This window comes from Denticeps clupeoides, chromosome 13 (genome assembly GCF_900700375.1).
Source record: "Denticeps clupeoides chromosome 13, fDenClu1.1, whole genome shotgun sequence".
NCBI classification, from domain to species: domain Eukaryota; kingdom Metazoa; phylum Chordata; class Actinopteri; order Clupeiformes; family Denticipitidae; genus Denticeps; species Denticeps clupeoides.
This window is the reverse complement of record NC_041719.1, coordinates 12,390,215-12,406,901: the sequence shown is the minus strand read 5'-3', so window position 1 is coordinate 12,406,901 and position 16,687 is coordinate 12,390,215. Positions and strand designations below refer to the sequence as shown.

The 16,687-nt window shown below is 43.3% G+C and overlaps 2 protein-coding genes across 12 annotated transcripts in view; both read left to right on the top strand.

The window, feature by feature from the left end:
- The window catches only part of sbno2b (strawberry notch homolog 2b), a 30,173-nt gene extending 26,340 nt beyond the window's left edge, over positions 1–3,833 (top strand). For all 9 annotated transcript variants that reach the window (XM_029001403.1, XM_029001409.1, XM_029001406.1 and 6 more), the window contains 3 exons: positions 30–106; positions 204–394; positions 620–3,833. In XM_029001403.1, the coding sequence (XP_028857236.1) occupies positions 30–106; positions 204–394; positions 620–1,383 (1,032 nt within the window). In that variant the 3' untranslated portion in view covers positions 1,384–3,833. The remainder of the gene's footprint in view (positions 1–29; positions 107–203; positions 395–619) is intronic.
- Positions 3,834–4,088: 255 nt separating this feature from the next.
- tjp3 (tight junction protein 3) lies at positions 4,089–16,478 on the top strand. Of its 3 annotated transcripts, none has more exons than XM_029001416.1 (31): positions 4,089–4,216; positions 7,932–7,988; positions 8,236–8,360; positions 8,538–8,640; positions 8,721–8,994; positions 9,184–9,287; positions 9,373–9,562; positions 9,658–9,721; positions 9,804–9,880; positions 10,051–10,138; positions 10,264–10,358; positions 10,457–10,526; positions 10,612–10,685; positions 10,765–10,849; positions 11,461–11,540; positions 11,640–11,736; positions 12,022–12,110; positions 12,190–12,262; positions 12,355–12,422; positions 12,516–12,579; positions 12,669–12,825; positions 12,919–13,027; positions 13,118–13,337; positions 13,771–13,970; positions 14,070–14,165; positions 14,258–14,337; positions 14,656–14,866; positions 14,951–15,051; positions 15,156–15,740; positions 15,897–15,943; positions 16,039–16,478. In XM_029001416.1, the coding sequence occupies exons 2-31, from the start codon at positions 7,941–7,943 to the stop codon at positions 16,157–16,159; spliced, it is 3,795 nt and encodes a 1,264-aa protein (XP_028857249.1). In that variant the 5' UTR covers positions 4,089–4,216; positions 7,932–7,940; the 3' UTR covers positions 16,160–16,478. The 3 variants fall into 3 exon arrangements, with proteins under 3 accessions (XP_028857249.1, XP_028857250.1, XP_028857248.1); XM_029001417.1 differs by lacking the exon at positions 4,089–4,216 and adding an exon at positions 5,456–5,690; XM_029001415.1 differs by lacking the exon at positions 4,089–4,216 and adding an exon at positions 7,645–7,819.
- The last annotated feature ends 209 nt before the right edge of the window (positions 16,479–16,687 follow it).

Here is a 16,687-nt window from a genome sequence, read left to right as displayed (position 1 = left end):
ACATACTAATACCATGTTTCTGATCAAAGGTAACACCAGAAGAGGCACAGAAAATCTGGGAAAACAAGTTTGACTTCTCCCTTCACAAATGTAGTCACACAAACTGGTGAGTTTGGTTTGTAAAGTTTGGCCTGGGACACATGTATGTTACTGGAGCAGATGTGTGATGAGCGTCCTGTGTGTGTGTGTTTGTTTGGCAACAGGAATGGTAAGTGTAAGAAAGTGGAGGAGGGCCAGGAGTGCATGCAGGGCATGCGCCGACGGCAGTACCACATGCTGTGTGGAGCGCTGCTGCGTGTGTGGAAGCGCATGGCTGACATTGTGTCTGACATCACCAACTCCAGCATCCTGCAGATTGTCCGTCTCAAAACTAAAGACCTCAACAAACAAGTTGGTGAGTGGCTGCCCTGTACAGCGATGACTTTTATTAATATATTACATATTCATACTGTAATTATGCTATTCTAAAAACTGGCCACTTTAATAGAAATAATTCCTTTTAACTGAAATTAAAACTGTGGTTTCCCGACTCTGCTCCCCAGCCACAGCCCTGCTGTCAAATCTGGAGTATTGGATATTAATTGAGTGATGACTCTTGTTTGTGTGTTTTGTGTCATAGGGATTAAGATCCCTGAGTCGTGTGTTATGCGTGTGCGGGAGGAGCTCCAACATATGGATAAGGAGGTGAAGCAAAGACGGCAGGAGCACGAGCAGCAGCAGGAGCTGGAAAAGAAATGGCAGCAGCAGCAGAACGAAGACTCCCTGCAGCTCTATTGTCAGCCAGAGCTGCCCAGCCTGGCCTCGCTCTTTCAACTACAGTCACAGCTCCTAATGCTGCCCAGCTTCAGTCCCCAAACCAACAACTGTGCGGACCAGATCCTGGACCTGACCAGGCCGACCTCGTCCTCAGACGGCCCCGAGATCAGCCTGGGTCTGGACGGCCTCTCGAGGTCAGCTGGGCATCTGGTTGAAGACCTGAACCTAGATTCTCTAATTAGCCAGACTTCACTGCCCACTCAGTCATCAGGACACCAGCAAGAGCAGCAGGACAAGGTGCCAGCACAGGACTGCACTTCTGCACAAGACTTTTTAAACTGTATAAATTCTCTTGACTTCCGATCCTGCAAACCTTTTAAACCTTTCTCCTCCTCTTCCAACACCTCCAGCTCATCTGTCATAGCCTCCAACAGCTTTTTCTGCTCACCCACCACCACAACCTCCTCAGTCTCCTCTTCCTCGTCTTCTTCTTCCTCCTCAATCTACTCAGAAATACCCACTCTGGACTACCCCAGTCCCCAGTGTGACACAATTGATCAAATTAATGCCCGAGAGGTTCTCAGCAGTATGTTCCACTTTCGTCTGCCAGGCGGCGACAGCACCTAACCCAGCAGCCTTGCAGCCATTCCACTTCCCCAGCCTCTCACTGCACAGGGCCCAGCCTCATCAGCGCCTGCAACGAGCTCAGTCCCACACAATGGGTCCAGAGGTGCAGCAATTACATCCAGCTGCATTCTGGCTGTGCAGTTGGCGCCAAAGGATTAGGCCTAACTGGAAAAACTGGGGCTGTTTCTAAAAGGAGTTCATCGAATTTTCCACCCTCTTGAAAAGATATGTTTGTGGAAACATGTACACGTGACATGCTGCAGATCAGCCAGCATGGCTAGTCTTGCTAATGGCTATAGATACCCAGGTGTCATCATATCTTTTTTTTTTTTTCAGATAATGTTGAACCTGGCCAAAAAAAAGACGAAAAGAATAGATCCGTATTGAGCTTTCGTGCGTACCAGTCTCACGTCTCCCACTCTGACACGCTAGTTTTTGCATCGTTCCACAAAAAAGACGGGAGCCTGCTGTTGAAACAGTGCCTTCAGAGTGCGCTAGGGAATGTAGTATCTTAAGTATAAATTCAGACTAATGTGTATATTTGTATTAAAAAGAGTTTATTTATTATTTTTCTGTCTTTTAAATGTATCAGTCAAAGGGATGGCCGAATGTTCCAGTCAGTCCGACTCCCCAAAATAATCGATTTATTATACTTAATACTTAGCCTTAATCAGATAATGTGAGTCATTTTCTGTATTTACTCTGACCGTGGGCATGACTGCTTTGCCACATAAGCCCTGACATTACAAACATCTTACATACAATTTAGTGCTGAAACCCAACATATGTGGCTATATTCTTTTATTAAGGCACTGTGGTTTTTACCATGAGTCATTTCAGCCAGTCAAAAGCAATAAAGTCTGTATCTTAAACCTGTATGTCAAACTCATATACAGCTCACTTATCAAGATCTGGAATCTGCCTTTGTCAATTCGTTTAGTACTTTTTCTGTTTTCTCTCACTTTTGAAATCAACTTTTAGTACTCATTTTATAGAAATATTGTGAGGGCCAAAGACATTGTTTTCTTGATAATAATATAATTACATCTTTGTTAAATTATTGTTATTTATATTTAAGGGATACAGTTTGGAGCAGTCATCCTAGTGATAAACAAGTTGCGTTTTTTTGTCAGGGACATTTCCGTAAATCAGAACGAAACCAAAAGAATCTGGGATAACCTGCTTACAAATAATATTGCACTGTCCTGTACTGCTGTACAGAGGTTGAACGTTGTTGATGTTCCTTATTGTTTGCTTTAATATGTTGCCTAAGTAGGATTATTCACTGCTGCTTTAAGACATCAAGAGTCCAAAATAAAACCAAAGATGTTACTAGCTATGCCTGACCTATGCGCAATCTCAGGAAAGAAAAATCTCTTTGTGGCATGAAGGCAGTTTCTACTTAAAGCAAAGAAAGTTTTTACCTGTATGTTTTATATGCGATAGCTTTTTATGTTTTGCTATGTTCATTGCTGAAACAATGGAGTCTGTGTTCTGAAAATAAGGGCCGGTTTCCCAAACACACATGAACTCTTGTGTTGTCCACAGTGATATGCAAAGCTATTTTATACATTGCACTCCTCTCACCTTTAAGTCTCTGAAAATTCACTACAATGGAAAATTCGTAACGTGGGTTCCCTTCTCAGTCTGGCAGGTACATGGGTTTAACCCACACTAAACAAGTGAATCTAGTTAATTCTCAGTTCATAGTCATGTCCTAGATTTAAATGGCAAACAAAAATGTTGCATTTCTGTCTTTTTTCATTTGGACTTTCTCCACATCTCCACAATGTTGCATAAATCTATGCAACATTGTTTTATTTGTGCATTTTTGTCCTACGTGTTGTAATGTATGTACACTACATTGCATCATCATGTGTGAATTATTCTGTCTGCCTCTCCTAATCCTGGACATTGGACATTTTACACCATTTGAGGGTACATCAAATGCATAGGCGTGTTGCATCTGAAGAATGTCCACTGCAAAGAAATCATGTAAACATCTCATTTAAACATGTAGTTATTAAAATCACTTTTTACTTTCTTGATACTGATGAAAAGTGCTGAATATACTTGAGACAAGGAGAAGACATTTTTCCTCCTTTAATTTGCACTAAGAAAGTCAGAGATCAGTTACTGTCAGAGATGTGTGTTGTATACCTTTTTTTCTCACCTTTCTTCCATAAATATAATACATTTAAAAAGCAGTAAGATGGAAATGTGCTACTGATTGTATCTTGTTTGACGCAAATGCTGTTTTTACATAAAACATTGGCACTTTTATTCTGGAATTTAGCTTTTGTTCAATATATTTATAATTTAGATCAAATGTATATATTGTACAAATTGTGCCTTTTGACTAATTGTTTCATATTTTGTACTCATAACAGAAAGAACATCACAATGCAATCTTAACTTTGTTAACAAATAAAATTGTGACTTCCCTGTTATTGATTCATTATTTATTATTAACAATTATTAATACTTGTAGAAATAGTAGCATTAAACAACTTTTTATATGTACATTTGTGTCATATCACTACAATTTTTATGTTAAATTTGACAGGAATTCCACTATGTGAACTTTTTACGTCTATACGAATAAAAAAGTCACAAAGAGTGAACGGAATGAATCGCTGAAACCGGAGCTGGGAGTGAAACTCGTGCCGGAAGTGACGTCGGCGCGGAGCGGCGGTCTCACCTGGATACCTTCATAACCCGCGCCGCCGCGTCCTCAGGTGAGACACCTGTCCCAGATCCCCGGACCCACGCCGGGCGCGGGCGACGCCTGACAGCGCCGCGATTCCGCCTCGGACCTGTGCGTGTCGCGCAGGTAGGCTGCTGCTTATCGTGGGCCGGTCGCGGGGACTCGGGGTCGCCACGCTCGGTGACATTTACATTTACGGCATATATCAGACGCCCTTATCCAGAGCGACTTACAATCAGTAGTTACAGTAGTTAGTCAGGGTTAAGTGTCTTGCTCAGGGACACAATGGTAGTAAGTGTGGTTTGAACCTGGGTCGAGTGTATTACCCACTAGGCTACTACCACCCTGATGGCTACTACCGCGTTTAAATGGCCACTAAAGCGCACATATGCTGTTGGAGAGAGCGAACCTGTGGGTTTTAGGTGGTTTTAGTACGTTTGAACTGGTCCTACAGGTCGGTCCACCCTCGCAGGTCTGCACCCGTCGAGCAGCTTCGCCGCGGTTTCGAGCCCACATTCCCGAGCCGGTGGGTCATGGTTCCTTCTCCCTGAAGTGGTCCCTCTACACCAGTACACCTGCGTTACGCCAGTAAAAGTCGCTGCCGTGTTCTGTGGTTCTGGATGAAATCTGGACTGGAAATGGTTTTGGACCGCGAGCTGAGCTCGGTTCTCTGGTTCCGTGGTTCAGAGACGCCGCGGGGAGGCGAGGCGCCGTTTAGTTGCCGGAAGCACATCCTCAAGTGGTGTTTGCTGCTGAGAGAAAGTCAAACTGAAGATCTGAATAAACAAACAAGGGAGGGTTTACGTCGCTGGTATTTAAAAAGTCAGAACTCCGAACCGGACGTTGTAACGGCCCAACGTTGGCACGAGGTCGTGTGCCCGTGGCCGCCCTGACCTCTGCTGTCCGGACGGCGTAGCCCAACCGTACGCCGCCTGCACCCTGTGGCACCCGGCGAGGTGTTAACAGGCCGAAGGAAGTCAGGCCGAGGCGTTTTTATTACGCCGTCCGGTGAACTGGAGGTGCTGAAAGACCCATTGGTTCGGCGCTCCGGCCCGAAGTTCAACCACTTCAGTCGGGTCCAGTGTTCGAACGACAGTATTACAAATGCACTAAAATGTGAGGCCATTGACATTTAAATCAATTGTCTATTGAATAGTTGTGAATTTTTACTACGTTTTTTTTTTTTCCTTTGTAATGAATTCTGTTTATACAGGAATTGAATAACCTATGATGGAATATTAGAAGTTTTAGGACATTTTACATTTAATTTTGTTTACACAGATAAGAATTGGCCACTCCCACTGAAAGCGGGCGTGGTGTATAGCAACCTTGGCCCCTGCCGCAGTGAACTCGGGATTAATTATTAACCAGCCCGTGTAATGATTCCCTCCGTAACCTAGGAGATGAACATTATTTATTCTTTTCTTTGCTGAGTAGACGTTTGGGGGATTTCTTGGTCGGCTCGCCCTCTCGGCAACGATAATTTGATGCTTGGTGAGGTTTGCTGGTGTGCGGGATTCTGGTTCCTGGCCCAGCGATACCGCCGCACTCTTATTATGAAACCGTGGCAGAAACTGAACTAGTCACCCTCCCTAAACTGGTGAGTAGTTAATCGTGGGCTTTAAGTGGATTGACTGGCCATGTTTACTATGCAAATATATTTTCAACATGGAATGTTTTCTGAAATATATGGTTCACTCTTTAACGTCATATTATGAATAATCATTTTTTTGTTTAATTAAGACTTTGTGGTCCTGGTAAGAGGAACCCAGTTACTATATTGTAGTTTGTGTTTAAACGTTAATTTTCTGAGAAGTGGGCGTTTCTTTTCTTCTTTTTTTTTTTTTTTCTCCATTGTATGCGGGTTCTTAAATCCTTGGCAACAATGGGCAATAGAAAGTCCTGAGAGCTGAGATGGCCCACGAGGGTGGAGCTCTGGGGTTTTTTTTTTTTTTTTGTTTTGTTTCTTTTTCTCCAATTTCCACCTGTTGCCTCACCCACACTGGAATACTAAGGACTTTTTACCCCTGTTTGTTGACCAGAATTACAGTTTTTATTTGAATGGGAGGAGCTTGTATGTGTGTGTGTGTGTGTGTGTTTGGCCACAGGTGTGGTTACTAATGGAAGCCAGGTTTTAAAAAACAGGTTAGGGTCTCTTGTGTGTACTGTATCCTGCAAAATGCCATATTTTATTTTTATATTCCGTGTCAGTTTTCAAATTAGACCAGTTGTACAAAAATGACAATGAAAACAATTGCAGACAATAGCTATAAAGTATACAATTTACTGTTATTTTCCTGGTCTCGCTGATGTGCGGGTTTCATATCAGTCGCAGTAGCTTGTGTTTGCGGCGTGAGCCCTGGTGATGATTAATGAAGAAAGGCTGATAAGGTCATCCCGATCTGTGTTCCGTGCAGGTATTTGTTGTATGTTATATGCTCCTGTAAGTTGTAACCCATGTGCGTTGGTCAACTGGAAAAGCCACCGCCAGATTTATGGAGGTTAGAGCAGGAACTGCACATTTGTTTAGTGCTGCTCTTCCTCGTAGGCAGGTGTTCAGGTGTGGCACTGTGTGTGTGTGTGTGTGTGTGTGTGTGTGTGTGTGCACGCACACTAAGGAAGTGTACAGTATGTAAATAACTTCACCTGGGTAGATATTCCTAAAAGCCATTCGCCTTTCCACGATTTCCATGATGTTGCTACACCGCTGTGTCGCTGCATTTTATGCCTGATAGTACAATGCTATATTAAAACATGTATCATAGCTTATAATGGCGTCTGGTTTTATTGCTCAGTTAAGGATGGTTTGAGATTTACTCAGTTATGTAATGCCATTTTACTGTTAATGGGCAAATTTAATGCTTATTCAAAGCTGACTCCAAAATGTGCTGATAATAAGCCATAAAAGGCATCAAATGGGAATTAAGTCATTGTTATGAGATGAGCATGTAATTGTGACCCTTTGACCCTCTTGTCCAACATGACTTCTCCTGAAGCTACATTGGATGTTATCCATTGCGAAACGTGTAATTATAAGTAAGATAAAAGCTGGTTTGACATGCTGCGACCAAACCTTTTGTTTGTGACCATCCTCACCAGTGTCAATGATATTTTTTTCACGTTGTAAGAAAATGAACACTGCTCCATCTGTTCAAAATGTTTCTTGCTTATCAGTGTCCGCAACGATCAGGCAAATCCATTCCATGGTTTAAGAGCATTGTAAAGTTTTAAAGATGTGAACGATTGTTCAGGCGTTGTGGGGGATGCAGTGTTCTGTAGTATTCGTGCAAAGATGATCATGCACTCTGTTACTGACACGGGGTGGTAATGAGTATCTGTTATGATATTAATCTTACGGGGAAAACTACGAACCAAATTGGTGCTGGATATGAACACTAAGTACAGTCCTGACATGCAGAATTTCATATGCTGTTATAAAGGTATTAAGTCGACTTTTTGTTATTTCTTTTTTTTTTTTTTTCTGGTATGCACACAATGCAGAATGACTATTGGCGTCACAGTGTTTTGGTTGGGAGCGCTGGTAGCTTTGCCGGTATCGGGTGTCCGTGCTCTCGCTGCTAGTCTAGCAGCTGTTGCGATGTGACCCGCACGCTCCTCCCCCATTACCTGTCCCGCAGGAATGTCACAGGTGAGGGCACGCTCATGTTGAGTCACTCTTCCTGTTTCTCCTCAGACGGGAACACAGAGGATCGGCGTTTTGAGAAAAATGTGAGGCCTGCGAAATGCGGTTGCTGGTGTGCTGTCCGGTTTGGCTCATCGCGTTTCCTCCTTCCTCACGGCATTTTTTCAAACTCTTCTTTTTCTTGCTCTTTTCTTCCAGAAAACAAACATGGAGGATATGACCATTTGGGAGCAGCACACTATAACACTAAACAAAGTAAGTCTGCTCTTATCGTAGCAAAGCTGTTGGTTAATGTGTAATTTGTTTAAGCAAACAAACTTTGTAAAGTCACCGTGAAATACTACATTAGTCTGCAGATTCAATAGTCGTGGGGACACAGTTTACCCACCAGGATTTCACAGCCTGCCTGCCACACCCTTTTCTCGGTCGTGGGCCATATGATCTAGCTGAATGGTGATGGAATGTTCTTTCACCCTCCCCACTCTCCCATTGCCTCTGGCAGGACCCCAAGATGGGCTTTGGTTTTGCCCTGTCAGGCGGACGAGACAAGCCAAACCCCGACACAGGAGACGTGGCGGTGGTGGTCTCTGACGTGATAAGGAACGGGCCTGCCATGGGGAGGCTACAGTAAGTTCGCTCTCTTTATTGGGGAAGGAAAAAAAAAAAAAAACCCACGTTCCTTTCTCCTTGGTCCTCCCACAAGATTTCAAGTTTAACCTGTCACGTGTTTACTTAGTGATGAAATTGCACGACTGCGAGTGTAACTTGGAGCTGTTTCTCCCCTTTGCCCCTGTTCGGAAACAGGACCAAAGATCTGATTGTTATGGTCAATGGCGTCTCCATGGAAAATGTCACTTCTAACTACACCATCCAACACCTAAAGAGCTGTGGCAAAACAGCCAACGTTGTAAGTTCTGGGTTCCAGTGTTTCCAAAAGTCTTATCGTATTCAAATCGTATTCAATAAAACTGACTTTGTCTCCTACAGACCGTGAAGCGGCCCCGCGTGATCCAGATACCTGTTAGCAACAGGCCAGCGCGCTCTGGCTCCCAGTCCAACTTGCTGTCCGACGAGCCCAACTACCGCAGGCCGCGGCAAGGCTCCGACACCGGCAGCTACGACAGGCTGAATCGCCGAGACCAAACGCCGGATCGCAATGGTCACGACCTGCCCCTCATGTCCGGCTACAAGCGGCTTCCAAACCAGGAGGTTCCATCCAAGCCCATGAAAGCCACGCTGGTCAAAAAGAAGCCTACAGATGGTAGGAGGGGCTGCATCTCTGACACCAAGATAATGAAAATAATCTGTTTTTATTTCAAAAGAATCGTGCAAATTTTATTGCATAAAATTTCAATCAATTATATGTGCATCAGCAGTGAATATTATTAATTTGTCGTTTCTTTCTTGTCTTTATATTGATGATCACGTTGCTGATACGGTTTTCTTGCAGAGTATGGAATGAAATTAGGCAGCCAGATTTTCATCAAACACATGACGGCAACTGGTCTAGCTGCGAAAGAGGGGACACTTCAGGAAGGAGATCTTGTCCTTAAGGTAAAACCACAGCTTCTGCCTCTACTTTGGAGAACACATGTTGGTTTAAGTGTTGCAATTCATAACCATTGAATCTGCTGCCCAGATCAATGGGATGACCACAGAGAACCTGTCACTGCTGGAAACCAAGCACCTTGTGGAGAAGTCCAAAGGCAAATTGACTATGGTGGTGCTAAGGGATGACCGTAAGTTCCTGGTGACCATCCCTGAAGTGGCCGACAGCCCACAGAACAGTGAGGATGAGGGGCGCGAAGACAGCAGCTCGGAACTGGAAGGTCAGGGAGGCTCCATTAGCTCCTAATGCATTCATGGGTTGACTTGTTGTACCCAAAGATGACCGTAACCTGCTTGTTGTCATATGTGTTGTCAGACATTTCAGACCTGGAAGCAGAATTACCAAAGAGAGATCGACAGTCTCGCCGGCGCACCCGCAGGCAAGTATACTTTCAACTCGTATCAGCAGATCAACTTTCACAGGATCTATGGGTTGGCCTTAATGTCTCCTTTGTCTTGTAGAAGTCAAGCTGATGCTCCTATGAAGGCCAAACCTCAAGAATCACCCCCAATCCGTTCAACAGGTACCCCACGCCGAGGTGAGTCTACAACCGTCAGTTCAAGGCCAACTGAACTAGTAGTTACAAAAAAAATCGAAATCCTGTATGCTGTTCATTTTTTACATCTATACCATATAGTGCTACTAGCAGCATGAGCCATTTCCCATTTTTGCAGTTGAGTTAAATTTAGAGTTCTTGTTTTGTCTCAGTCCCGTCAGAGTCTGAATCAGATCACAGCAACTCTCCTCCACCTGCTAGACGACACAGCCCCAGTCCAAGAGACTCCGACAGATACAGGCAAGATGCACCTTGTTTTATATCGAAGCACTGATTTCTTATCTAGTCTTCTGAACATATATCCTTTGAACATTGTAGTTGGCAACCATGGCATTGGTAGGATGACTAGATTTTTCAACTTGCAGAATTCTTACTGGGATTTCCACACTGCCAAATCCTCGAGCTTCCCCCATCCCGCACAAAGTCGCCTACCCCTCTTCATCCTCACAGCCAAGGAAACGTATGTTTTGTAAATTTCACTCAGATTTAATATTTGAAATTAGTCTTCAGTACCACTGCATAGTGAATCCGGTAACACTTACTACTTGTCTTCTCCAGCGGTGTCAGAGTCAGACTCTGACCGAAGCGCATCGCCTCCACCCAGGCGGGACAACCACATGAGATACAAGTATGACCTGTTCCCCAGGACTTTTCCGTTACTGTGACGAACCGCTGCAGAGATCTGACCAGCTTCTCCCTCTGTCTGCTTTCAGAGTTCTCCCTGATCTAACCCCCAATCTCCGCGCCTCCCCCAGAGGCCCCTCCCCATACAGACCTCCAGCTCAAGGTGAGCAACAGCTCCTGTGCTAAAATGAACTATAAACTCATGTTCTATTGAGCAATTAACAGCAATTATTTTTCTTCAGATTCTGAATCTGAGTCAGACAGCAGCTCTGGACCCACCAAACGACAGGTTGTCCCTGCCAACCAGGACTCCGTCAGCAGATACAGGTATTGATGAGGGGAAGCCTAGCCATCAGTCACACCATGCTGGCCACCAGCAAGAGCCCCTGTGGGGGGAACTGGTCAACACATTACCTGGTTTTATTTTTTATTTTTGGCTCATATATTCTGTTTTTATTTGTTTCACGACCCATATTCATATTAAGTTGTTATATCTAATTTTGTTGTATTTTTGTTTTTATTTTTGTATTTTTGATGTTACATGTGAAAACTGTTCTAATAAAAACAAGAAAAAAAATTACCAATCATGTGCTTGTATCATACTTTACCTAATCTTTCATTTAAATACCTGAAGACCAGTTTCACTCTCATTATAATATTACTGCTAATCACTTCCCCTCAAAGATACCCCAAAAGATACTTAAACATAATGGACATTCATGCAATTTTAATCCAGAGCTCGCATAATTTATGAGCACATCAAACATTAAATTTCTTCATTGAGTTCTTATTGATATTTTAAATCTGTCTAAAGCTTCCCTATAACCTTGAGGAGACTATTCCACCCTTATTATATATATAGTTCCAGTGTCTGAGTACTGCACTACTTCTCTATGTGTACTCCCTCATCTGGTACTCACTCCCTCTGTCTCTTCCAGAATGACCCCCGAGGTCACAAAAGCACCACCACTAGAGTCCCCACGACGGATCCCACCTTTACCCCACCCTACAAGTAAGGGTGAGTGTGACTTGATCTTACATCTAGAACAGGCCTGGTGAAAGATAACGGAATTGAATTTGCATTCGGTTTAATTAAAATGTATGTGTATTTTGCCAGTTCACTCAGATTCTGAGTCAGAAGCAAGTTACAAGTCTGATCCGAAACCAGAGTCACCAGTCATCATGGAATTCAAAAACTCCAAGAAAATATATGGGTGAGCTTGATCAAATAATTAGAGGTAGTCAATAGATTCAAAATATTTTTCATTAAAAATCATATAGAAAAACAAATCTCTTCATTTGTTTTAATGTGTAATTATTTATTATTAAATGACTGTCAGTATTAGAAATTGTCTTAGTAGCAAAATAGATTATACATCCTTCCAAAATATGAATCAGTAAATGCAGTTTAAAGCAATTACTTGTTTATTAATATTTGTAATACTTTAACAACAAATAATAAGTGTCAGCCTTAACTGAACTGATTTGCTTGCTGACAGGGCTCCTCCAGAGAAGCCATCTTCCTCACTCGTCTTCACACAGGAATCCTCCCCGAAATTCTCTCCTGCCCAGCCGCCTCCACCAGAAGGTCTGTCCGCACACAAAACCATTTTTAACAATGTTTTCATATAATATCACAAATGTTGTGGTGCTTTTGTGACCCTTAGACTCTTCTGGGTCTGAGCGAGCATTGTCCTCCCCCCGGCGCCATGACAGCATTGATCACGAGAGCGATTACAGGTACAGTGGAGTCTGTTCAGTTTACACCTCATTTATTGACACCAGAGAGACGAGCTATTTGTCCTGGAGCAATGTTTTTTACAATCCTGCAGTTTTCCTCGTGCAGCCAATGGGACTCTTCGATCGGATGTTTCCAGGTCAACCAACGCTAATATACCCTGTGAGTTTAAGTGGATCTTCTTTAAACCCCTCATCCCGTCATTAGTCACTAATGTGACTAATGACCAATTTACCTGATGTTCCATTTCCTCAGTTAAGAATGTAGAAGAGCCTCTTTACTCCATTCCACCTGATGCAGTGCCATCAAACAATGATGGGTGAGATTGTCTTTCTCTTTTAATTTGCCGTTAGTGTTGTGTTAAATTACAGGATTGCTTTACTTTATTCTATTATTCTTTCCTTTCAGCTACAGCTCAGACCAGAACGTGGTGCAGTTTGTGAAGGACGGAAGTGTAGGGTTACGGCTTGTGGGAGGAAATGATGTTGGGATCTTTGTTGGAGGGGTTCAACCCAACAGCCCCGCCCAGAAACAAGGGATGAGGGAGGGAGATCAGATTATAAATGTGAGCTCCTCAAGCTTTTCTTTTTTGAGTGTTCCATCTTTTTTTTTTTTTTTTTTTGAACTACATTTTGGTGACCTTGTTTTGTGTTGGTAGGTGAACGGGAAAGATTTTAATCAGTTCACTCGTGAAGAAGCGGCAATGTTTATGCTGAACGTCCGCAGTGGAGAGACAATAAAGATCTGTACACAGAACAAAATGGACAGTGAGTGTAATCTACTATGCTGGAATATTCATTGAGGATATTTGAGATGTAAACATGTTTTAGTAACCCACTATATTATGATATTGTTAGTTTACAAGAAGATCCTCAAGTCCAGCATCGGCGACGCGTTCTACATCCGCACGCACTTCGACCGTGAAGCCGAAGTTGCTCCTGAACTTGCCTTTACTCGCGGGGAGGTGTTTAGAGTTCTGGACACAATGCACCGTGGGAAGCTGGGTAACTGGCTTGCTGTCCGCATGGGAAATGACCTTCATGAGCTTGACAAGGGCACCATCCCCAATCAGGCCAGGTACAATGAAGCACAGTTTACTCAAGAGATCTTTCATGATGTACTGGTCACTTTATTTGAGAAACATATGTTGAATATACGTAAAGATTGGATAATTTGTTTTAAGTTGGCGGTAGCCTAGTGGGTAAGACACTCGCCTGTGAACCAGGAGACCCAGGTTCAAATCCCACTTACTACCACTGGGTCCCTGAGCAAGACACTTAACCTTAAGTTGCTCCAGGGAAACAGTCCCTGTAACTGATTGTAAGTCGCTCTGGATAAGGGTGTCTGATAAATAATGTAAATGTAAAATGTTAGTAAGTGATCAGTCAATTAATGCATTGTCTTCCTATTTTATTAACATTATAACACCATCATTCCATTACCACATGAGTGTAGCTGCTGTTCTACAGTGCTGCTAAAGTTTTACGAGCTCTCTTTTTTTATGTTACAGAGCAGAGACCATGGCCAGCATTGAGCAGGCCCAGAGAGCAACAACAGGGGAGCGTCAGGGCACTGGCCCTAGGGCAGAGTTTTGGAAGCTAAGGGGTCTGAGAGGGGCCAAGAAAAACACACGGCGAACTCGAGATGACCTTCTTCAGCTGACAATCCAGGGCAAGTTCCCAGCGTACGAGAAGGTCCTATTGAGAGAAGGTGAGGAGATTTTCAGGCACTTGGCTACAGTAATGTTCACTGTCAAAGTTTGTTGGGTTACAGCATGACTGAAATAAATGCCATTCTCTGTTACTTCAGCAAACTTTAAACGGCCAATTGTGATCCTGGGTCCACTAAATGATATTGCCATGGAAAAACTGGCTAGAGAGATGCCAGATGAATTTGAAGTAGCAGGTAAGTTATTATTATTGCTGTTGTAGTTGTTTTTGTCATTATTGTCATACTTTCCTTCTTTTGAATGCACACTCATTTGATTGGTCTTACAGAGATGGTCCCTCGGAGTGGTGGGGACAGCAGCTCTTCTACAGTCATTAAACTGGACACAGTGAGAACGATTGCTGAGCAGGTGAGAGGACAGCAACTATGAAGGGAATCAGCCACCCATGGGAATTTATTTATTTATTTATTAAATATGAAAAATATACATATGTAACATACATGTATAATTAAAAATGCATAATATGTATAAATATGTAAGTATGTATAAAAAAAAAAGCAATTCTAAATGTTTGTAAATATTTTAGTCTCATGTCTCACTACATTATTCCAAAAATAAGGGCTCTCATTTAATTTGTAGCTTAACATCTTTTGTTTAATGTGTATGAAAGGCTGGAACCAGAATGGAGTGCAAGTTTTGCTCAGCATCTGTTGTTGAAATTGTTAGGACAAGCACCCTCTACTGGACATTACACCCACTGCAGTCGAGAGGCTGAACTACATCCAGTACCACCCCATCGTGCTGTTCCTTGACCCGCACAGCCGCAAGGACGTGAAAGTCATGAGGCAGCGGCAAGCTCCCGACTCCAACAAGAGTTCCCGTCGCCTCTATGCTCAAGCCTTAAAAATCAGGAAGCACTACAGCCATCTGTTCTCAGGTATGCAGGCCACCTTTTGATAGTTTAGATTTCCGAGGTTGTGAGGTCTTTTGGTTTCATTTCAATCTTTGTTTATCTACTCAGCACGCATTGATCTGCAACCCAATTCCAACGTGTGGTATGAACTCTTGAAGGAAAGGATCCGACATCAGCAGTCCAAGCCTGTCTGGGTGTCCGAAGTTAACGTAAGGAGTTCAGGCCATGTGTTTATGCTGTAAACGGTGTCCGTGTTCTTTTGTGTGTGTTTTTGATGGTACAAGAAGGTGTGTGTTTCTGTGTGTGTTGACAGCTGGAGAGAGGAGGAGAGGAAGAGCTGGACGCTTTAAGCCGTGACAACGTCTCCGACTACCTGAGCTGTGACAGCCGTGCAGCCAGTGACTATGAGGACACCGATGGCGAGCCTTACACAGATGCAGAGCTTTACACCGACAACGAGGACTTGGAGGAGCCCCTCGGCAACCAGGAAGCAGGCCTGCGCTCCAGGCACAGGGGGAGCGCCTTAGCCCGCTCATCTGAGCCCGCCACTGGGCATGGGAGCCCCGAGCCCCTGTATCATCCGGAGCCACTTCCCGAAGAGGAACCCACTTACAACCTCCCTCCGGAAGTGGAGGCTACCCCTGTCCTTCACCCCGTATACCACTCCGCACGGCCAGCCCCCAAAAGCCCTCCACAGTTTAGGAAGGCACCCTCCACACACAGCTTTAGCGATTCAGACTTCAGCCTCTCCGACCTTCCACCCCCGGACCCCCCCACAGAGGAACCCCCTGATTTCAGGGCTCCAGATCCTAGCTCCCTGGGTACTGGTTCTGCAACCCCACCTCCTGAAAGCCCACCACCAGTAACACTATCGACAATCGAAAAAAAACTGCAGCAGGTGTGTGTTTGCTATCAATCATCAGCAGCTTTTTTAAATTTAGTTTCTTCATTCTTCATGCTACCGTTAAATAAAGAAGCAGTAATTTAACACAATATACACTGTTATGCATTTATAGGTGTATATTTAAATATATTTACAAATCATCTTCTACAGGCACGACAGGCTGGACCACAAGAGAAGCGTAATCCTACATTTCTTGTGTAAGTATATTAATGGAAACTAAACATTTAAAACACGTATAATTCAATTCAACACAAAAGCAGCACCCTGAACACTTCAATGCTGTCGCTGACAGGTTGGCACATCACGAGGCTGTGCAGTGCCGGCGCACTCACATCCAAGGCAGCGATAGCTCTGAAAATAATAATGATGATGAGAATGAAGACATTGAATGGGGTCCAGCCACAGAACTGTAGACGGACCACAGTCCACCATGCGGACCGCCACCCCAAGCAGCTTCTGCAAATCTGCATAGAATTCACTTTTTTTCCAGTGGACACTTCTTTTGCCATGTCTGTTTCTACCTGGACTACTATTTTTTTTTTTTGATTGGGTTTTTATGACTCTGGGATATTTTCATTGGATACTTCACATTAGAACAATATTTTACTTACATTACATTGTATTGTGGTCTGGCATGTTTTAATGGAAATCTGTATATTGTAAGTATAATAAGCTCTGGACTTAACCAAAGTTTATTTGTATATTTTTAATAAAGTTTTGACATGAAAATAATAGTGGTTTCACTTTTGTATAATTGAAATGTATAAAATAAAAACAGTTGTTTGATCTGAAGCTGTAAAATGTTCCAACAAAAAATACAATCACAGAAGAGGGAGCTACTGTACCATCTACTGAGAAGCTGAATAGCTGTTTCTTCTGTGCTCTACTGCTGAATAATAATAATAAAACTAATTCAGACTAGTTACTGAAAACCTGAGAGG